This window comes from Yarrowia lipolytica, chromosome 1B (assembly GCF_001761485.1).
Source record: "Yarrowia lipolytica chromosome 1B, complete sequence".
NCBI lineage: Eukaryota > Fungi > Ascomycota > Dipodascomycetes > Dipodascales > Yarrowia > Yarrowia lipolytica.
Window position 1 is genome coordinate 1,601,940 of NC_090771.1, and position 22,118 is coordinate 1,624,057.

General features: G+C 49.7%; 7 protein-coding genes across 7 annotated transcripts; 3 read left to right on the top strand and 4 right to left on the bottom strand.

Annotated features, from left to right (window-relative positions):
* Positions 1-272: 272 nt before the first annotated feature.
* On the top strand, positions 273-4,187 carry YALI1_B16022g (uncharacterized protein; the record flags this gene model as incomplete). Its single annotated transcript, XM_500789.3, has 1 exon — positions 273-4,187. One exon carries the CDS (start codon positions 273-275, stop codon positions 4,185-4,187), a length of 3,915 nt encoding a protein of 1,304 aa, XP_500789.1.
* Positions 4,188-4,899: 712 nt separating this feature from the next.
* On the top strand, positions 4,900-6,060 carry YALI1_B16068g (uncharacterized protein; the record flags this gene model as incomplete). Its single annotated transcript, XM_500790.1, has 1 exon — positions 4,900-6,060. One exon carries the CDS (start codon positions 4,900-4,902, stop codon positions 6,058-6,060), a length of 1,161 nt encoding a protein of 386 aa, XP_500790.1.
* A 144-nt stretch (positions 6,061-6,204) lies between these two features.
* On the bottom strand, positions 6,205-6,999 carry YALI1_B16087g (uncharacterized protein; the record flags this gene model as incomplete). Its single annotated transcript, XM_068282074.1, has 2 exons — positions 6,205-6,851; positions 6,975-6,999. The coding sequence occupies 2 exons, from the start codon at positions 6,997-6,999 to the stop codon at positions 6,205-6,207; spliced, it is 672 nt and encodes a 223-aa protein (XP_068138175.1).
* Positions 7,000-9,148: 2,149 nt separating this feature from the next.
* YALI1_B16110g (uncharacterized protein) lies at positions 9,149-11,635 on the top strand (the record flags this gene model as incomplete). Its single annotated transcript, XM_500793.3, has 1 exon — positions 9,149-11,635. One exon carries the CDS (start codon positions 9,149-9,151, stop codon positions 11,633-11,635), a length of 2,487 nt encoding a protein of 828 aa, XP_500793.1.
* A 370-nt stretch (positions 11,636-12,005) lies between these two features.
* YALI1_B16158g (uncharacterized protein) lies at positions 12,006-13,958 on the bottom strand (the record flags this gene model as incomplete). Its single annotated transcript, XM_500794.4, has 1 exon — positions 12,006-13,958. One exon carries the CDS (start codon positions 13,956-13,958, stop codon positions 12,006-12,008), a length of 1,953 nt encoding a protein of 650 aa, XP_500794.4.
* A 1,967-nt stretch (positions 13,959-15,925) lies between these two features.
* Positions 15,926-17,461, bottom strand: YALI1_B16194g (uncharacterized protein; the record flags this gene model as incomplete). Its single annotated transcript, XM_500795.3, has 1 exon — positions 15,926-17,461. The coding sequence occupies one exon, from the start codon at positions 17,459-17,461 to the stop codon at positions 15,926-15,928; it is 1,536 nt and encodes a 511-aa protein (XP_500795.1).
* Positions 17,462-18,232: 771 nt separating this feature from the next.
* YALI1_B16239g (uncharacterized protein) lies at positions 18,233-22,042 on the bottom strand (the record flags this gene model as incomplete). Its single annotated transcript, XM_500796.3, has 1 exon — positions 18,233-22,042. The coding sequence occupies one exon, from the start codon at positions 22,040-22,042 to the stop codon at positions 18,233-18,235; it is 3,810 nt and encodes a 1,269-aa protein (XP_500796.1).
* Positions 22,043-22,118: the final 76 nt, after the last annotated feature.

Genomic DNA, 22,118 nt, shown 5'->3' on the forward strand with positions numbered 1-22,118 from the left:
ACCAATCTACAATGTAGGGCAGACAAGGTGGTAAAAAGTAGTAACCAGTTCTCTTAGTCTCTTACCCATTGCCCCTCTAATCTTACACTTCGTTTACAGCTCCATTATGGGTCATTTTGGTCACCCTCCTTTAAAATTCGAGATGCATAAAAACTAGGCTCGGAAAATTCGTTAGGTTCCGAAGATGCCGTGGTTGCAAGAGTATATCTAACGTGTGTTTCGTCGCGTCTGAACGGTCATTTTTTTCTTCATTTTCACCACGAAAAGACATAATGGGGCTGTTCAGCAAAAAGGCGGGGCCCGAATCGGACCCCGAGAAGAACGAAACGGTCGTCCGCACAGAGTCCAGCTCCAACTCGGAAAAGAGTAAGACTCAACAGACCAAGGAGGAGGAAGAGGAGAGTGAAGAAGAGCAGTATGCTGGCCTCGACGAAACGAAAAAGGACATCCTCAAGCGACAAGTACGAACGCCAGACACGGTCGTCACCTTTATGACCCTGTTCCGATACGCAGACAAGTTTGATTTCTTTCTCATCATGGTGGGTTTGGTCATGGCAGCAGCCGCAGGTGTGTGTCTACCCATTTTCACCATCATTTTCGGCTCAATGACCAACGAATTCACCAACTTCTTTGTCTATGGAGCCTCCAAGGAGCACTTTCAGAGCAGAATCAATCACTTTGCTCTGTACTTCGTTTATCTGGCTGTGGCTACCTTTGGAACAACTGCCATCAAAACTTACATTACAGTCGAGCGAGGAGAGCGTCTGACTGCCCGAATTCGAGCAAACTACCTCAAGGCCATTCTGCGACAAAATATTGGCTATTTCGATAAACTGGGAGCTGGAGAGGTGACCAACCGAATCACCAGTGACACCAACCTCATCCAGGAGGGTATCTCCGAGAAGCTGGGCCTCATTGTTTCTGCCATTGCCTCTTTCATCACTGCCCTCGTGATCGGTTTCATCAAGCAGGCCAAACTTACCGGTATCATGTTGTCCACTGTTTTTGCTCTGGCCCTGTCGATGGGTATCTGTTCAACCTTCTTGGTCAAGTACACCAAACTTGCTCTTGAAGACGACTCTGCCTGCTCCAGCATCGCCGAGGAGGCCTTCTCGTCCATTCGAAACATCGTGGCTTTTGGTTCTCAGTCTCGAATGGTTGAGAAGTACAATGTCCCTCTTGCCTCTTCTCTCCACAACTACCTGCGAAAGAACATTTCTCTGGCTGTCATGGTAGGCTGTCTTTGGTCTCTCATCTACATCAAGTACGCCCTTGCCCTGTGGGAGGGTTCTCGTCTTGTTGCGTGGGGTGAGACCCAGGTTGGTAATGTGACCACCGTTCTCATGGCCCTCATGATCGGAGCCTTTGAGCTGGGAGGAGTTGCTCCCAACCTCGAGTCTGTGGGAGTGGCTATTGCTTCTGGAAAGAAGATTTTCGGTACCATTGACCGTGTGCCAGAGATCGACACCCAGGAAGAGGGAGAAAAGATCCCCGACATCAAGGGCCACATTGTGTTTGACAACGTCGACTTCCGATACCCTTCTCGACCCAAGGTGCAGATTCTAGAGGACTTTAACTTGGAGGTTTTGCCTGGCCAGACCGTCGCTCTCGTTGGCGCTTCCGGATCTGGAAAGTCCACTCTCATTGGTCTTCTGGAGCGATTCTACCAGCCTCTGAGCGGTTTGATCACTATTGATGGCTACAATCTTTTGGACCTCGATGTCAAGTGGCTTCGACAACACATTTCTCTTGTGTCTCAGGAGCCCACTCTGTTCAACTGTACGATTTACGAGAATATCACCTTCGGTCTTATTGGTACTCAGTGGGAACATGCCGACGATGAGAAGAAGATGGAGCTTGTGGAGCATGCCTGTAGACAGGCTAACGCTTGGGACTTTATTCAGCTGCTGACTGACGGCATTAACACCAATGTTGGAGAGTCCGGCATGCTCCTCTCAGGAGGTCAAAAGCAGCGAATCGCTATTGCTCGAGCCATCATTTCCAACCCTCCCATTCTTCTGCTCGATGAGGCCACTTCTGCTCTCGACACAAAGTCCGAGGGTATTGTGCAGGAAGCCCTTGATAAGGCGTCTGAGAACCGAACTACCATTGTCATCGCCCACCGTCTGTCGACCATCAAGAATGCTTCCAAGATTGTCGTTATGTCCAAGGGCGAGATCATCGAGCAAGGCACACACGCTGAGCTACTGGCCAAACAGGGCATGTACTATGGTCTTGTTGACGCTCAGAAGCTGACGGAGGCCCGTCCAGGTCAGAAGAGTTCCTCTGATGGAGAAGATGCGCCTCTGCTTATTCAGGAGGACGACATGAAGATTGGCAAGTCCACCACCAACAAGTCCCTATCTTCCCAGATTCTTGCAAACAAGGAGAAGCCTGATCGTGACAAACATCTGTCTATTGCAGGTATGGTCAAGCTGCTAGCTAAGTACAACAGAAACGAACGACCCTTCCTCTACGTTGGCTCATTTGCTGCTCTCATCAACGGTGCCGGTTATCCTGCTCTGGCGCTTCTGTTCGCTTCTGCCATGCAGGCCTTCATGGTCAGCCCCGACATGTACCACTGGATGCGATCCGAGATGAACAAGTACTCTGGTTTCCTGTTCATGGTCGGAATGATCGAGCTCATGGCCTACTTTGTGCAAATCTACTGTCTGGGTTGGTGTTCTGAGCACCTCGTTCGAAATATCCGCCACTCTGTCTTCTCCCATCTGCTCCGAATGGACGTTGCATTCCACGATGAAGACGACAACACCACCGGTTCGCTTACCTCAACTCTGTCCAAGGATGCCCAGTATGTCCAGGGTCTTGGAGGAGCCACCTTTGGCCAGATTCTCTCGTCTCTGTGTACCATTGTAATTGGTGTCATCATTGCCATCTGCTACACATGGCGTCTGGGATTGGTGTGTACCGCATGTGTGCCTCTTATTATCGCTGCCGGTTTCTTCCGATTCTGGATTCTCACCCATCTAAACCTGCGAGGAAAGAAGGTCTACGAGCAGTCTGCTTCTTACGCTTGTGAGGCGACGACATCCATTCGAACAGTCGTCACTCTCACTCGTGAGGACTATGTTTACAACGACTACCTTCACAAAGTCGAGTCCCAAGTTGCCGACTCCGCTCGTGCTAACATCTACTCTGCCACTCTGTTTGCAGCCTCTCAGTCGCTCAACCTGCTCATTTCCGCTCTCGGTTTCTGGTATGGATCCACACTAATGAAGGATGGCATCATCGACACCAACAAGTTCTTTGTGGCCTTTGTTTCCGTTGTCTTCGGCTGTCAGTCTGCCGGTTCCATCTTCTCGTTCACTCCCGATATGGGCAAGGCCAAGACTGCCACCCAGAACATTGCCAACATGCTGGCTGTTCTCCCCGAGCTCGATGTTGACTCCACTGAGGGAATCATCCTGGACCACGATAACGTTCGAGGAGATATCTCTTTTGAGGACGTTCGATTCCGGTACCCTACTCGTCCCCAGGTGCCTATTCTGCGAGGTCTCAACCTGAACATCAAGAAGGGCCAGTACGTTGCTCTTGTCGGTTCTTCCGGATGCGGTAAGTCCACCACCATTGCGCTCATTGAGCGGTTCTACGACGTTCTTTCTGGCGCTGTCAAGCTCGATGGAGTCGATATCAGAGACATCAACATCAACTCGTACAGATCTTGCATTTCTCTGGTGCAGCAGGAGCCTGTTCTCTTCTCTGGAACTGTCCGAGAGAACATTCTGCTGGGATCTCTTCGAGATGACGTGACTGAGGAGGAGATGATTGAGGCTGCCGAGATGGCCAATATCCACTCTTTTGTCATGTCTCTGCCTGATGGCTACGACACCTACTGTGGTTCCAAGGGCTCTCTCCTGTCAGGAGGTCAGAAGCAGCGAGTCGCTATTGCTCGAGCTCTGATTCGAAACCCCAAGATTCTACTATTGGATGAGGCCACTTCTGCATTGGACTCCGAGTCTGAGAAGATTGTTCAGGCTGCTCTTGACCAGGCTGCTAAGGGTCGAACCACTATTGCTGTGGCTCATCGTTTGTCCACCATTCAGAACGCAGACATTATTTACGTGTTCGAGGAGGGACGGGTGCTCGAGTCCGGTACTCACCAGGAGCTGCTGGCCAACAAGTCCAAGTACTACGAGTTGGTCAAGTTGCAGGCTTTGGAGGGCTAATGCATGGAGGAAAAGGGACGTAGAGGATGCGAATGTGTTATTAATGGTTTTAATATGTACTGTATATACTAACTAATTGACTGAAATGGTATTGGTTTTGTTATTGTAGTATTTGCTATTGTTGTAGCTTTTGCGATGATACACTTGTAATAAGTCTGAAATTAGTAAAGTATGTACACTTGTCACCGACACTGTACTTGTACAAGTTATAAGTACAAGGGATTCGCACGGATAAAACCAATAAAATACTTGTACTTGTATTGTACCAACATACTCAAGCCTCGAGCACAACCTCGAACGAGCTACAAGTAGTTATCTTTGTGTAGTATCCCGCTACAGCATGTACAGTATGTTGTACAGTACATATTTCTCGTAACCATCGTAACCCCTTGATATTTGGATGTGTCCCAAGTGGTCGCTTATGCAGGGTGTCTGCCTTGTCCAGTCACCAGAACTCAATCGGATCCAGTGTTTGCGACTGGTCGAGGGGTGAATTTGGAGAATATATGAGACCAATGTACTAATCGAGTGCAATTGGAATCATTTTTCTTACTCAACTTCTTATGATCACCCCCCAAAATTGTATTGGTACCCACCGTTACTAATAGAGTTTCTGGTAAGTGAAGTTTGTTGTGATTTTTGATCCGTGTATAATCCAAACCAGAGCCTCTCTCACAGCTCACTCTGCTTACACACCCCAGCTACAACTACAATGACGAAATTCTCGCTTGTTGGAAAGGCCCTCAAGGTCGATGACTACGATGAGATGAAGCGACATCTCCGCGACATCACCGACGAAACCACAGAGGTGTACTTTGGAGGCAACACTTTCGGCATCGACGCTTGCAAGGCCATCGCTGACTCCATTAAGGATAAGCAGAACATCACCAAGGTGTCCTTCGACGACATTTTCACCGGCCGACTCAAGGACGAGATCCCCAAGTCCATGGAGCACATCTGTGAGGCAGTTCTGACCCTCAAGAACGCCACCACTGTGGACTTTTCCGACAACGCCTTCGGTATCACCACCGTTGATCCCCTGGCTGATTTCCTCGGAAAGCACGTGCCCCTGCAGCACCTGTATCTGACCAACAACGGTTTCGGTCCCGCTGCCGGTACCAAGATCGGAGAGGCTCTGGAGCGTCTGGCTGCGGCCAAGAAGGAGGCTAAGTCCGATATCAAGCTGGAGACCGTCATCTGCGGCCGAAACCGACTTGAGAACGGCTCCATGGAGTCTTGGGCCAAGTACCTCGCCACCCACGGCTCCGTCAAGAACCTGCAGCTCAAGCAGAACGGTATCAGACAGGATGGTATTGTTGCTCTGCTGGAGAAGGGTCTGTCCAAGTGCCCCAAGCTGGAGATTCTCGATCTGCAGGACAACACCTTTACCAAGAAAGGTGCCAAGGCTCTGACCAAGGTCTACTCTCAGTGGCCCGAACTGGTCGAGCTGGGTATTTCCGACTGTCTGCTTTCCGGCAAGGGATCTGTTGCCCTTGGTGAGGCTCTCCGAGACGGTAAGCCCCTCGAGAAGCTTGAGACCCTGCGACTCCAGTACAACGAGATCAACCTCGATGGTGCGGAGGCTCTCTACGAGGCCCTGGAGAAGAACCTGCCTGCCATCAAGTTGCTGGAGCTTAATGGTAACTGCTTCCCTGAGGATGAGGACGTGATTGAGAAGATCACCAAGCTGTTCGACTCTCGAGGACACGGTGAGCTCGATGAGCTTGACGAGATGGAGGAGCCTGACTCTGAGGAAGACGAGGATGACAGCGATGAGGAGGAGGAAGACGAGGAGGACAAGTCGGAAAAGAAGGATGACAAGACCGTTGACGATCTTGCCGATGAGCTGGAGAAGAAGGCTCACATCAACTAGATAGCATCATTGTCAATATAGTGTTGTCAATAATATTTATCAAAAACATTCAAGTAAGGTATACCAGAGTTTACTGTAGTCATCGTATACCATTTCATTGATTCATTAACATATTTATCTGTTTTTACATGCAGTTAGTTAGTATCACTTATCCTTCTCCTTGAGCTTGCCATCATCCATGATTGATCCAGACTGCTTGTAGGCCTTTCTGATACTCTTATCCTTGTGGACCCATGTGTTTTCCAGCCACTTCTGAATACCACGTCTGTGGCGCGGCAGCCGACGATACTGTTCTCGGTGTATGTGAACATGAACCGTTTCCACTTGAGTCAACAGAGTATCTATGTTTCCAGGATTACATAGAATCTTATCTTTCTTGTCAGTATACGAGATGGTGGCGTCGTAGATGTAACTAAGAGCCTGGCCCTTATTCAGTCCCAATATGAAGTCTGCAAAGCTGCTGTGGCGAGGGTAGAGTACATGAGTGAGTTCAGGTGCAAAACACGCTCTGCAGAGCTCTCTATGTCGTCTGATAAGTTGTGGGGTTGCCACCGAGACTTCTGGGAACAGCACCAGACAGTAAGGGTTGATTAGCTTGGCTAGTTCTTTCTCAAGGTCGGCTGCTGATTCGAACATCCAGTTTTCGTCAAGTCGGTAGAAGGGCAGAATCTTGCTGAGGCTAAAGAGAGAAAAGATGTGTTTCCAGGACAGGAATGCAAGGTGCGACTTGGCGCAATGCTGGTTGTTGATTAGTGCGTAGATCATATAGTCGTATCTTGATAGATGATTACCTGTGTTAGTATTTCGTGTCTCGTCGACCACATCATAGGTATCTCACTGATTATCAGCATGTTTCCCTCGGGTATCATTTTGTCGCCGTGCATCTTGATCTTGAAGTTGACCACCTGACCCACCGAGAACATCGTCCACGACCACCATCTTCGAGCCAACATAGCTCTGTAGTGCTTGAGGTTGGGTGATCGGCTAAGACACAGGAGGTAGAGCCATAGGTCCATGACCGAGCCGATAGTGAACATGACCACCAGGATGGTCACCAGCAGGTATTTTCTGGTTTCCAGTTTCATCGATGAAATTATATTGTGTCGGTATCTCTCTTGAAGTGGTGTGAGGTGATGTGGAATAGAATGGTGGTGGGTTGAGGGGTGTTAAAGAAGTGTGGTGAGAGGAGCCGAAAGAAGACGCAACCTGAGACCGAGACCAAGAATCCAATCATTGTGACGAGAGCATCGGGTTGCGTCTAGTGTTGAATGAGTCCTGGATATACATCGTTTATATAATACGTCAGATCAATTAATATCAACACGTATTACATGCCCTTACATCCAACATGTCGTGTATTATCGCATCTGTCTTATCTCCAGGCAGTATCGAAGCACAGTGAACCTTGATTATGGAATACAGTAGCTATGAGTACTCTAGACAAATGGGCTAACCATTAGGGAAACATATCTAGCAGTATACTGTAAATGGTTGAAATGGAATGATTTGACTCTGCTTCTTTTCTTGTCACCCTCACGACACCCACTCGTTCACGTTTATTCGCACTACTGCAGTGACACTCATTGTCTCATCGGAGATCCTCCTGGATGGCCAAGATCGGTCCGAGTGTTACGCATTACTGGCCTCTGTCTTCCTTATGAAGAGACGAACATCGATTTTGAACTAGCTCGATACTCATCTATCTCCCGAACTTGTCAATATCGTTGTAGATTATATCGATCAACATCCTGCGATGCTTTGTCAGCGCGAGCAGGTCTGGACATCTCCGGAACTGTGACCGGAGCCCAGGTGCTACAAGTTTGAGCTAGAAACATATTTGTAGAACCCATTTACAGAACAGGCATTTGAATACATACGATGTCTAATCCCAGGAGTCGGATTCATTTCCAGATTTCAAGACGCGGACGCGACCGAGTTCTGAAGGTACTGGAAGAGACCCAACGGATGGTGCTGACGAATATTGATATTCAACAGAGACCCACGGGTGATGGCGGAAAAAGGGAACTTCTAAAGGCAAGACCCTAATCATAGACTCTATACTCAGATGGTTTCCTTACTCCATACTCAGATGATGGTCCTTTGTACTTGTAGATTCCATAGTTGCTGACACGTGAACGAGTGACGATCGGTCACGTTCAAGCACTCGTCTGATTTTACTAGAGATAGTATCTGAGGTTTCCATAAGCCGCGGATGTATTATGGTTGTTGATAGATATGTGAGTACACTGTAATGTTTATTGTCGATGGTGGATGTGAACAAACTGGCCCTAAGTTACTGTAAGACCGTAAGAGAGCCATGTCTCGATACAATAGCAAAGATGGAATTAAAAAAAAAATGGTTTTAAAGATATAAGGCTGTTGTCTCATTGTACCACGGTCTTTTCCATGATGATAAATACTACTGCCTACAGAGCTGTTTAGACATCTCTTCGGCTGAGAATGTCGTGAGATTTTCAGAGCCAACAAATGAAATAGTTAAGGAAAAGAATTGGTATTAAAGTACTGTATATACCATATCTGCAATTCTAGATTACGATGGTTATCTTCACTTTTTAGGGGTCTGAAAGAGTCAACTTGTGCCAACCAAGAAAGTTGTAGACTCGTTTGAGGTTGACACGGGGATAAATTAGTGACAGAATGTAGAGACAGAAATGAAAATAGACGTAGTTAAATGAAACCTATGGATTTGCTAGAAATGTTTGACGTCTCCTGTTCAATTATATCGATATATCGAGTCGGACCCTTGGAAGGTTGCAGTTCGAGATAAGCTGACTAAGCTTATATCAGAATATCTGTATTCTTATTGCTTTGGAGCAGTAGCCATCTTGAGGGTTTCCCTCTGAGGATATCTAATCCTCAGCAAACCACTGGTACCATTATGTACCTGTTTTCTTATCCTTTGTGTAATAGCTACAGTACTTACAGTAGCTACAGTACATACTTGGACAATTCACTTCCCTCCACAATTCCATATTGTAGACAAAATAAGCTTTCAGCGAACACCTTAACTTTAAAATTTCTAGTATCTTGCAGATGCAGGTGAGGAAAATTTCCCACACACCACAGAATGTCTCGACTGATTGTGAAAAACCTGCCGCCTTACCTCGATGAGGCTGGCCTGAAGAAACACTTTTCCACCGTCAAGGATCCCAAGTCTGCTGGCTTTGCCCCTTCCGATATCACTGATGTCAAGGTGGTGAGAGCTCGAGACGGCAAGACCAGACGGTTCGGATTCGTTGGTTTCCGATCCGACGAGACTGCCGAGGCTGCCGTCAAGTATTTTGACACATCTTTCATCAACTCTACCAAGATCTCCGTGGCTGTTGCCATGACTTTCACAGACCCCAATGTTCCTCTGTCTTCAAGAGAGCGAAAGCGGCAGGCTGCTCAGAGAGCTCGAGAGGACGCTGAGGACGACCGGGAGGCCAAGAAGGCCCGGTATCTCGAGAAGCCTATGACCATTGACGACATTAATGGTTTGGGCAACGCCTCCGATCCTCGACTGGCTGACTATCTGGATGCCATGCAGGTTCGATCTAACGCTAAGACCTGGGCCAACAACGATGCTGGAGCTGTTGCCAACGAGCCTCAGGTGATCCAGTCTACTGCTTCTGATGATGAGTATGACGAGTTTACCGGCAAGGGTGACGACGAGATAGACGAGGACGAGGACGAGGAAGAGGAGAGTGAGAACAAGAAGGATGACGACAATGAGGAGGCCGAGGAGGACGAGGAAGATCCGGTTATTGAAGACGGACTTGCTGCTGATCCTGGCGTTTCAGATATGGACTGGTTGCGACAACGACAAACACGAATCAAGGAGGGGGAACCCGAGGAGGACCGTGAAAACAGACACACCGAGTCCAAGAGCGAGGGCAAGAAAGGAAAAGGCAATGCTCCCAAGGCTGCTACTCCTGTTGATGAGGAGCCCTCTGAGGACCCTACCATTGTGAGCATTAGAAAAACTGGACGTCTGTTCTTGCGAAACCTGCTCTATACAGCCAAAGAGGAGGATTTCCGACAGCTGTTTTCGCAGTACGGAGAGTTGGAGGAGGTTCATCTACCCATCAACACCAAGACTGGCCAGTGCAAGGGATTCGCACACGTGCAGTTTGAGGACCCCGAAAACGCCATCGCAGCGTACGAGGCCCAGGATGGAAAGATTTTCCAGGGCCGACTTTTGCATATCCTACCCGGAAAGCCCAAGAAGGACTACAACCGACTGGACGAGCACGATCTCAAAAACCTGCCTCTCAAGAAGCAGCAGGAGCTGAAGCGAAAGGCCGAGGCTGCCAAACAGCAGTTCTCTTGGAATTCGCTGTACATGAACCAGGACGCCGTCATGGAGAGTGTGGCCAAGAGTATGGGTATCAAGAAGTCCGAATTGATCGACCCAGACTCCAGTGATGCTGCTGTCAAGCAGGCTTTGGCTGAGGCCACTGTTATTGGAGATGTCAAGTCGTACTTTGAGAAGATGGGCGTTGATCTGGCTTCCTTTGACAACAAGGATAGAGATGATCGAGTCATTCTTGTCAAGAACTTCCCCTTTGGAACCACCCAGCCTGAGATTGCTGAGATGTTTTCTGAATACGGAGATCTCTATAAGGTGATGATGCCTCCAGCTGGAACTATTGCTATTGTCATTTTCAAGCACATTCCCGACGCTCGAGCTGCGTTTGCCAAGCTGGCTTTCCGAAGGTTCAAGACTAGCATTCTGTACCTGGAGAAGGGTCCCAAGAACCTGCTTCCTAACGAGAAGATGGAGAGTGATGAGGTTGAGCATGTTAAACAAGACAAGATTGTTACTATCGAGGACAAGCTGTCTGCTTCTGACGTTATGGACACTGGTTCTAACGATGAAAGACCTGCTACTGCTTCTACTTCTGTATTTGTCAAGAACTTGAACTTCAAGACCACCTCCCGTGTTCTCACCGACGCCTTCAAGGCTCTGGACGGTTTCCTGGTTGCTCAGGTCAAGATGAAGCCTGACTCTAAGAACAAGGGAAAGTTCCTGTCCATGGGTTTCGGTTTCGTCGAGTTCTCCTCCAAGGAGGCTGCTGAGATTGCCCAGAAGGCCATGGATGGTCATGTGCTTGATGGCCATAAGCTGCAGCTCAAGATCTCCAACCGTGGCCAGGACGAGGAGACCACAGAGACCAAGAAGGCTATCGATTCCAAGATCCTCATCAAGAATTTGCCGTTCGAGGCTACCAAGAAGGATGTTCAGAAGCTGTTTGGTGCTTTTGGTTCTCTCAAGACTGTCCGAGTGCCCAAGAAGTTCAACTCCGAGTCTCGAGGTTTCGCCTTTGCCGAGTACGTGTCTGCCAAGGAGGCTGAGCATGCCATGTCTGCTCTGCAGGGCACCCATCTGCTCGGCCGACGTCTTGTTCTTCAGTACGCTCAGGCCGATGCTTCTAACGCTGAGGAGGAGATTGAGCGAATGCAGGCTACTGTTTCCAAGCAGGCTGCTCAGCGGTCTTTTGCTGACATGAAGCTGGCAGGTGAAGGTAAGCGACGAGTCGACCTTGAGGGAGAGGACGAAGAGGAGTTTTAGATACATAACATAATGATAGACTGATTTGGATAGTTCAGTTGAGCGTATTGGTAGGTGTTCGGTAACCATGACTGCAAGAAAGGTCGCCTATGTTTAAGGGGGGGACAGCGGAGTCACGGAATCATGACTTATATATTGTCCTCTAATTTATCCCTTTCTTAAGCACCATCTATAATACAGCTGTGCTTATACTGTAACATGGTGCTGACCTCCAAGGTTCCCATCTTCCAAGGTATACAAGTAGAGCGAATCCCAGTTACTGTAAGTTACAAAGCTATAATACAAAAACAGATACCATTCGAGATACAACAAAATATTTGAAAAGATACGAAAATAGGATACCACGAGAATCTAAACAGATACACCCCGTTTAGATCCAGATCTCCTTGGTGATGTTCATTCGCTTCTGGCACTCAAACACAGCAGGAACGGTACCAGACGAAAAGTAGCAGTACATGTTCTTGATGTACTCGGGGTCGCTTCCATCAGGAACAAAGGGACTCTCTCGGTACTCATACTTGAGGTAGTCCTCTCTGCCTGTATCGTTGCTGATAATGTACTGGATAGCGTTGTGCCAAAAAGTGGCGTTGAGAGGAGCTTCTCGAGGCCACTTCTGATCAGGATCATAGACATCTCGGGCAGAGTACTCAAAGATCCACTCGAGCTCCTCATCAGGAGTTCGGGGAGGGTATGTGACTCGAGTAAAGGAGCCGTTGTTCGCAATCTCAGGCTTGTCCATATCAAACTCGAATGTCTTGTGGAGTTGGGCATAATAATTGATGGACTCCATGATTTCAAATGTATCACTGTCAACCTCGTAGTATCTCCACGAGGGGTTGTAGTTGTGCAGAGGAGTGACTGACTGCGAGATCCATCCCACGGTCAGAGCGTTATCGATGGAGTTATCGGTGCCGTTTCCAGCGTAGTACACGTTGAACTGGTCCTCGTGGGTGTGTCCAAAAAATAGAGCGGCAATGGTATGTGGAGCAAATCGGTCAACGATCTGCCGGAACACCTCGGTAGCGTGAGGGAGGGCGTTGGTGGTACTTCCCCCGGTGGGAACGTGGGCGATGATCCAGACCTTCTGGGCGTTCTTCTCAGCCTCTATCAGCTGGTCAACCATCCACTTCATCATTCCAGAAGTGTCGGGAGAGGTGGTGTTCCAGTAGTTGTAATAGTTGGCGTTGTACCAGAAGTTTGAGTCCATTGAGATAACCCGCAGTCCTCGCTTGGTTGTCACTCCGAAAGCTCCGTATGTGTGTACAGCCTCCGCCTGAGTTGCCTCATCGATCCAACCATAGTCCTTCCACAGAGAGGCGGACAGTTGGGCGTTCCACACAAACTCTCCGAGGAAACCAGAAGCATTCTGGGCTTGCTGAGCATAAGGGAAGGTGTCATGGTTGCCGAAAGTGGAGTAGATGGGGAGGTCACCGAGGAATCGTTTCATCTGGTAGTAAACGTCCTCCTCAGATTTGATGACGTTGGCCAGAGACAGCCAATCGTCCAGATCATGAGATACCATGTCTCCAGTGAAGATACCAAACTCGAATGACTTATTGGCTCCTATGGTAGCCACGGACCTAAGAGAGTCTTCGAGAAGAACTTGGGGTATGTCACACTCATAAGAGCCAAACTTCTGAGCTGGGAGAACGACATCAGTGAAGTTGGCCTTTCGAGCGTCATTGTTGTAGACAGGCTCAACGCAGCACATGTAAGAAGTACAGTTGGACTCACTACCAATCTGGTATCGCAGGTCAACATGGAAATCAGAAAGATGAACAACGTTGAATCTGTCGCCCTTGGACTTGGCAAGTCGATCCTCCAGATCAGCGGGCTTCTCGGGCCACCATCCGGTGAGGTTGAAGACAGGAGTGGCAGGTCGAGGACAAGCCTTCTTGACCTGGTAGTGGCAGATGTACTCTCCGTCGGTTCCGTAGGGATCAATGAGCTGTAGAACGTTGGCAATGTGGCCAGCCTTAGCTTCAACACCAAAATTTCGCCCCTGATAGACGTTGGTGCAAACGGCCTGCCACTTGTACTTCTTACACAGCTCTTGGAGAATCTCAGGAATGACTCGGTCGTCTTCAATGGCAATGGTCTTTCCCAGAGCTAGAGCACCCATGCACTTGGCGCAGGAGTCGAGTCGGGTGGAGTTGTACAGATTCTCAATCTCCTGAATGGCGTGCTTGACAAGATAGTCCTTTCCCGAGAACTTGGTGGGAGGTCCGAGAGGCTGCATAGCAGCCAGGGCAACGGTGGCCCATGTGAGCAGCGTGAAAAGGACGTTCATTGTTGGATGGCTTGTTGATTCGACATTCACCATGGCTTTTATACCCGGTATTTGTACAAATCTCCGCCTGCCAAGACGCCAAGAGATGGTGTCTCACTGCGTCGTGCATATAGCGCTTGGCTACTGATGGTGAAACCTCCTGCTCAAGGAGACGAATTGGAGGAAAAGTTCGTTGTTCGAAGGTCAATTGAAGAGTTGAAACTTCTGGTACTCCCCTTGTATCATGTGTCTGTCATTACTGAGATACCACTCTACTCATGCAAATACCAATCCCATCAATCTTCTCACGCCCGTTTCCGAACTCACGACAACGCTCTCCGCGGAAAAGTGGATCCTGTGTCAGCCGCCAACTGCCGCCCCGTTTCTTTTGTCACTGTGTGCCGTGCCTCTCTGTCAACTCTCAGCCAGTCAATGGACATCGTGAACGCTAAGTTAACCAGAAAACGTGCTCTTTGAGTTAGACTACAGGCTCAAACACGTAGGTAATCTGGCAGATACAAGGACAGCAAGGTGCGTATGCTTGTTCATTTGGCACCAAGAACTGAATCTAGTTTTCTGTGATGGTTGAGCGTGTTCTACATTTTCAGACGTACTGTATTTCCCATCATTTCTTCTCTGAGCTCATCCAACCTGAATATCGACAGGTACCGCCGGTACCTGCACTCGGCATAACATTAGTGTGCAGATCCACTTAGAGTAGCTACAGTAGTCTGGGAGGAGAAGAGCTACTGATGTTGAGCAGTTTCATAGCCAGTGTAGATTAGACTAGTGGTCAACCGGAATCGTGCCGAACCGTATCTAAATCACCCTCTTCCCTTATATTATGCTTGTCTCCGAGGCTGAACTACATTCCAAAGCCATTCAACTCTCTCCACAAATGCACTCGTATTCGTCGATCTGTCTATCCATTTCCCGGTCGGAATGATTGAAAAGAGGAGCGGATTTAATACCATTCATGCCAATAGATACACACGTGTTTATACGTAGATTACATAAGTACTGAATACACATCAATGGCACTAGCTACAACAGTATCGTACTATTACTGGCAGCCCTCTGTGCATGTGCCATTACTGTACGACTATTACAACCCCACATTTCTGTTCAAGAAGACATGAAATTATTGCAACAATACAAAGTACAGTTTCAAGTGAGATATCTGGACACGACAGCAGGATCATGAGTGACAAAATTTGCATATAGTTGGTGCTTGGCTCATATACACTGTGCAGTAGCACCGACACTACTGTCAGACATGATAAGGCTAAGGAGGCTGCTGTCAAGGCGTTGGCACTTCCAAATTCAGGTACTGTACCTACTGTAGAACGAGGTCGGTCTAAGGTTCTGTAATTAGGACTCCGTAACAGGTACGTCAAAACTTAGCTAACGTCATTCAAGAGTGTTTTTTCAAGAGTGTAGATGATAAATCAGATTTACAGTAAGTGAAGGAACCCCGCAAGGAAGGTGTCATCAGGAGGTCCATCAATAAAAGAATGTCTGATTTGGTTTGTTTGACGAAGAAAAATCTTCATGATTCTTGTCGATATGTGTTGGTGAATTTGCCCGTACAAGTACGAGTACTGTACGTACAGGTGTATTTGTATCACACCATGGAGGACCAATTCAGCAGTGATAAGAAAAAAACAAAAAAAAAGGAAGAAAAAAAAAAGACAGGAAACAAAGGCAATAACAACAACAGCAATATAATGTAATTGTACTTGTACCCGAGTGCCTGTTTTAGTTGCCCCGAACTTGTGCCTGTCACTTCCGGTAATGAACTATTAACCTAGCGTTGTTTGTACTTGTACTTGAGTTGTACCACGCGACGTGCACTCTTGTAGCTACAGTAGTTACAGTATAGATCGAGCACATAGGATAACTCATTTACGAAGTCAACCTGTTCCACTCTATCACAATATTACAAGTAGCCTACTGACACACCCTCTCCTCTATATCTACAATTACCTATACGTACATGATGCAAAAACCCCTGGGGTGCCTTAGGCGCTCTGGGGGTTGTTATTAATCTGGATCTTGTTGTCCTGGCCACCAGAGACAATACCCAGGTTTTGTTTCCAGTCCACGCCAAACACGGCATTGTTCTCTGTCAGAGTCTCTCGGTGGATCACGTGCAGAGACTTGGTGGTTCGAACATCCCATATTCGGACAGTTCCATCGTGAGATCCTGAAGCCAGCAGGAAGGGGTTGGATTCGGGTCCTCGCGACAGCGACGACACGAAGTTGGTGTGGCCCACCAGCTTGGCCTGAGTTGCCACCTGTGCAGTTACTCGGGGGTCGTGCAGGGTAATGTGACGGGCTGAAGAGCCGCAGGCAATGAGACCCTGGGGCAGGGTGCAAAGGGAAAGAAGCGAAAAGGAGGTGGATCGGGTATCGACCGAAGGATCGGGGGATCCGGCGTTGCTCTGGACAGCCTCGGCGGTGGCGAGATCCCAGGTTTTGATGGTGTGATCCAGAGACACAGAGTAGGCGACTGTGGGGTCGGAATGATGGAATGCGACGGCCGAAACGGCGGCGGAGTGGCCGCCCATGACTGCCAGAGGACCTCGCTGACGAGCAGCTCCCAGACCGGTGGCTCCAGAGCCGGAGTTGGCGAGCTTTCGTCGCTTCTGTGCAGAAGTGGAAGTCAGACCGCCAGCGGCAGCGGTATGGGGCTCAATTGCCGGCATGTCATTGTAGTCGGTAGACCACAGACCCACGGATCCGTCTGCGGAGGCGGAGATGATCTTTCCGGTCTTGGCGTGAACAGCAAGATCGTTGATGGGTGCGGTATGTCCATGTAGAGCTGCCATAGGGGTCACGGTAGAGGCGGCTGGAAGCTCATCGAGCATCTCCTCATCACTGTCCTCCTCACTGTCGTAGTTGAGCTCCTTCTTGCCCACCTGTCCAGGTTCCTTTCGTCGGTACTTCTTTCCGTCGGGGTTCCATAGGTACAAAAGTCGGTCGGAACCTCCAGAAACGAGCTGGTCATTAGAGATCCATCGCACAGCCTTGGCGGCGGAGTTGTGGCCCACAAGCTGGCCGGTCACATGACCCGAGTGGTCCCACAGACGCACGACTCCGTCGTAAGATCCCGAGGCGATGACGGGTTTCAGATCGCCAGTCCACCGGGCGTTGATATCGACAGCAGCGACCCAGTCGGGGTTGGAGAAAGAGGCCAGAAATGATGGAGGCAGCACAGATCGAATGTACTCGATCGACAGACTGACTTCGGAAGACAAACCGTTGTCAGCAAGGAAAGACTCCAGGGAGGCTCCTGGTCGTAGAAGCACCGAGGAAGAAGAGGCAGACTCCTCGTCGAGAATCGAAGCTCCTCCATCGCCGGCAGTAGCCTTCACAATGAGGAAATCAAGAGGAACAGGAGTCTCAGTGTCCAGCAGCTGGTTGACGATTTCAGACAGACCCAGACGCTTGAGGGAAGTAGGGACCATGACGGGAGGCAGGGGAGCCTCGGGCTGCAGGGTCTCGTCCCGGGTCACGAAGACCACCTTGACCGACTGCGATTCTTGGTTGGTCATCTCGGTAAAGTTGTGTGATGGGTTGTGTGTGGTGATAATAACGGTATGGTGATTTGTTTTGCCAGCTGCATTATTTTTTTTCCTGTATGCCGAGTTTAAATTTGTAGCCGTGGTTGGGAGGAGACATGGGCCTGGGAGGGTCTGAGGTTGGATCCAGAGAGGAGAGAGGGGAAGTGTTGTAATGTTGTAGTTGCTGTTGTGTTCTTAGTGTGAGGGGCAAAGTCGACGCTACCCAACCCTTTGTGTGCCTCAACCCCTGTTTGGAGCTCTTAATCACTACTCAATATTTTACACAGTACACACTCCATACAGTACAAGCATTCGTAGATAGCAAACTTTGAAGCAGAGATGAGTTGCGTCTTGATAATTACTGATCAGACGTTGATAGAGTGTAGGTAGCACAGTAGAAGGGATATATGGAAGGGCTTATAAATCACCCTAATCATAATAATTGGACAGTCGATCTTATTAAATTGTTCGTTCATCGCATCCCTTAGCCCTGCCAGTATGATCCCCGACGTCGCTTCAGCGTCACTCTACCAAACCCATCTGACACTTTTACAGTTCCAGGGTCCATCCCGAGACCGATGCCTGGGACACTGTACTGTGGACACTAAACTTACTGTAACTGAGACCTTGACAGTGAGATACAAAGATGGACTTTAAAAAACAGTAGTTTCTCATTTAAATGATCATAATACAATAAATTAATTAGATGATACAATTATACAGGCGTTCGCGTTTGCACAGACTTCTTCCGCTTGTTCGTGTTCATGCAGCCTGGGCCTGGGCTTGATGAATGGGAACCTCCCGGTCGGACCACCCATTCATCTGACGAAGAGCTGACTCTACCAGACTGTTGGGCTCAAATGAACAGGTGTCCTTGAGTGGCTGGCCTCGGTGAACAGGGTACTGCTTGAACCATAGCTTGGCAACTGCTCCACGGCAGTGGACACCCACAGTCTCAGCCACAGACTCAACGGCAGAGACCTGGTCGGGGAACAGACCAAACGCCTTGATGACCATATAACCAATAGCCATGAGCAGCACAGGCAGCCAGAAGGCAAATAACATGCGATCGTTAGCCATGGATCGTCGCTGTCGTCTCCAGGCCTCTACCAGCTGCTCCTCGTCCTCCACAATGGGGGCTAGTGGGGAGGGCACCACAGCGGCAGCCGCAGAAGTGGACGCAACTGCTGAAGATGAGGCTCCAACAGGCCCAGACGAGTTCTCGGCAGCAGAAGCAGCGGCCATCTGCACAACCTTCTTGTCGTGGACAACCCCATGGCCAGGGAAGATTTCTTCGTAGGCAGGGGGAGCACCGGCTCCGTTTGCATCTCGAGATCGAGACCGGGTGGCCTCATCGGCAGACGAGTTCTTCAGGTATCGCCACATTCGCGAGATGGACGAATGAGACCGGCCTCGACCGGCACCGCCGGAAGGGGCATGTGCAGAAATGGTTCGGTCGGACTCGTCTCCCGAAGACGTGATGGGATGGTCCGAAAGAGGCGATCTTGTGGATCTGACTGAAGGAGGAGCTCCAGAAGACCGCTTGTTGGGCACAGTAGCTCGCTTGGGTCTGTAAATGTAAGCCAGAACATCGTCCCAAGATGCCATGCTGAGAGTACGGTCAAAGTACCGTGAAAAGGACTTGTTCTCAGTGGAAGTGTCAGATCTCACGTGATCCGAGTCATTGGAAGACACCACGTCGGGTACATTGCTACTGACGATTCCGGCAGCCACACGGGCCTCCACAGCCTGGTCTTCGGCCTCAATGTGTCGCACAAGTCGCTCTTCCTCCTCAGAGAGAGGAGATTCCACAGACTTGGCCTTGGCGTGCTTTCTAACAGACATGAAGAGCGCGTCTGAGTCATCGTCTGAGTCCTCATCTGAATCGTCGTCAAAGTCTCCATCCTCCTCATCTCGCTCGTCCCACTCGTCTTCAGCGTCAAACTGAGAAGTCGATGATCGAATGGAGCACGTGGACGGAATATGCGACAGGTTGGAAATCATTCCATGGTCATAGAAACCGTACTCACGCGAATCCTGGATGGATGCAATGGAAGCCAGAGTGGAAGAAGATGAAGATCGACGCTGACGATGGTAATCGGGAGTATACGACGTCTGAACGGCCATAGGCATGCCCTGAGGACCGACCAGAAGATCGAGAATGTGAGGACAAGCAACATCAAACACGGTTTCGCCAATTCGGTTACGTTTGTAGGGGTCAGCGTTGCACCGAAGTAGTTTCTTGGCAATCTTTCGACGGCCAAAGAGAGCAGCGAAATGAAGAGGAGTGAATCCACCATTGTCGGAAACATCCACACGAGCTCCTCGAGCCACAAGAGCCACCAGAACACGCGAGTAACCCAGAATACTGGCCAGATGAACCATGGTCTGTCCCTCGGCGTTGGTGAGTTGCCAGTTGGCAATTCGGCCTCCAGGAATGTCTGTGAGAGCCAGACATCGCAGAACCACATCTTCGTGGTCTGTGGGAGGCGATACGGGTTGAACCGAACTGTCTGCAGCAGCACTTTCCATTCCAACGTCTCCGTTAGACATGTTCCCGCCTGCCATGGCGCCTTGTGCGCCCGCAACGCCTCCATTGTTGCCCACGATTCGCATGGCAATGTTTCGGGCGTCTTCCAGCCGTCCGTTCATCTTGAGACCCACAACCTGGAGCGCCAACTCAATCAACTGGCCGTCTGTGTCGTCAAAATAGGTAAAAATCTGAGGCTTGTCGAGCACAAAACCTTCGAAAGACACCACAACGGGACCCACGATGGTCGAAGGCGGCAGATGGGTCACGATGGTCGAATCAGACCAGCAGTGGGTGCCCACGGCCTTGTTGTCACCGAAAACAGCCACCAGATTGGACTTGAAGCCAGATCCAAGCAGGGTTACTTCAATGCCGCCTCGAATGGAACCCTGCGAGGGGATGATTCGCTTGATGACGGGCAGGTTTTCGTCTGCGGGGTTGTTCATGTTGTGAGCAGCCAGATTAGTGGCGCTACCCGAAGCACTGGCCACAGTCATGTTCGACATGCCACCAACCATTTCGGGAATGCTGGTAATGGAAGCCTGTCTATCCATGCCTCGCACGTTCATCATGCCGCTCCAATCGCTGATGGAAGAGCCGTCTCGTCGTCGTTTAGAACCATAGTTGGAGTAATGAGAATGGTCCGAGGTGAACTCCGACGAAGAGTCTTCCATGGAAGTAGGCGATAGAGGAAGCGAGTTTCGAGGACGATAGCTCGTCGACGAAGATGCAGCGGGGGTAGGAACCTGGGTGGGGGGTTGTGAAGAGCCAGCGGTGGCAGGAGCAGTGGCTGTAGTCGGCATGGCAACCGCGTCTCCCACAACCTTGTGGTCGTCAGTGATCATGACGGTCGTTCCACTCTGGCCCACACCCACAATCTGGCCTCCCTCGTCTCTAAGACAAAAGAGGATTCGAAATCCCTTTTTCTCCCCGTGGTGTCTACAGTAGCAAGCCAGACGCAGGGGCAGAACCAGCTGCTTGGCGGTAACTGTAGTGCCGGACTCGGGGATGTATACTCGCCGTTCCACATCCTTGAACTCAAGCACCTCGGAGCAGTTGAAGACAGCCAGACGTCGTTGACGAGTCTCGACCCACGACAGCTCCTCCGACTCGTCAAAGAGTTTCTTTCGACAGGCTCGCTTCTGTTCTCGTTTGATGCATCTAGAACACAAATTGACGGGCTTGCTGGGGTTCTGCTCGCCCACAATGTATACTTCCAAGGAGAGACACGAGTCTGGAATGTGGCCCTGCTTGAGCTGGAACTTGGGACGCGAAATGGTGTCTGTCGGAAGTCGAACGGACTGCTGTGGAGGCGGAGGGTAGATTGATAATGCACATTTGATTTGGGTCTCCACACGTGATTTTCCGGGCATGGAATGGACATGTATCTGGTATTGGTACGGAGTTTCCGAGTTGGTCAGCAAATTGCTCCATAGCGATGGGTCGAAAGATGAATACTCCACGTCCTCGGGGTACTTGTTGAGTTGTCGTGAGTACTTTCGTCCGTACGGTAGGTCTCCTGCTGCCCTGGTGTATGCCTTTGTGATTATGCTATCGACTCCTGTCGACTGATGTGGCTGTTGTTGTTGCTGCTGTGGTTGAGCCTTCTGGGACTGTTGATGCAAAGATTGGAGCTGAGAGGGCTGGTTGTGGTTCATGTGATGCTGCTGTTGAGGGGTCATGGACTGTTGCTGTTGGGGGTTCATGGGAGTGCCCATGGACGGTGTGTAGTAGTCCTCCTGCTTGACGACGCTGTTCATGTTGTGACTACCGTTGATGTGGTTCATGTTTGTATCCATGAGACCCATCATGTCAGGGCCTGCTCCCACGCCGCCAAAAACAGGGTCGCTAAATGGGCTGGTCTGGACGTCCATCTGCGCACCCACGGCGCCATTTGTTCCGAAACCAAAACCCTCGTCCCACGTTTCCTTCTTGACAAAGTCATCTCCGTCGTTGTGGAGCATGTCGTCGATGGGGAACTCGAAATCGTCCATCACCAGTTCTCCCGTGTAGTCAAAGTCGATTTCCTTGTCTTTAGCCATCTGTGTTAGGTCCTGGTGCTGGAGGGGGTATGTTCACGTCATGTGTATCTACTGGAACTCACTGTCAGCGTCGAAA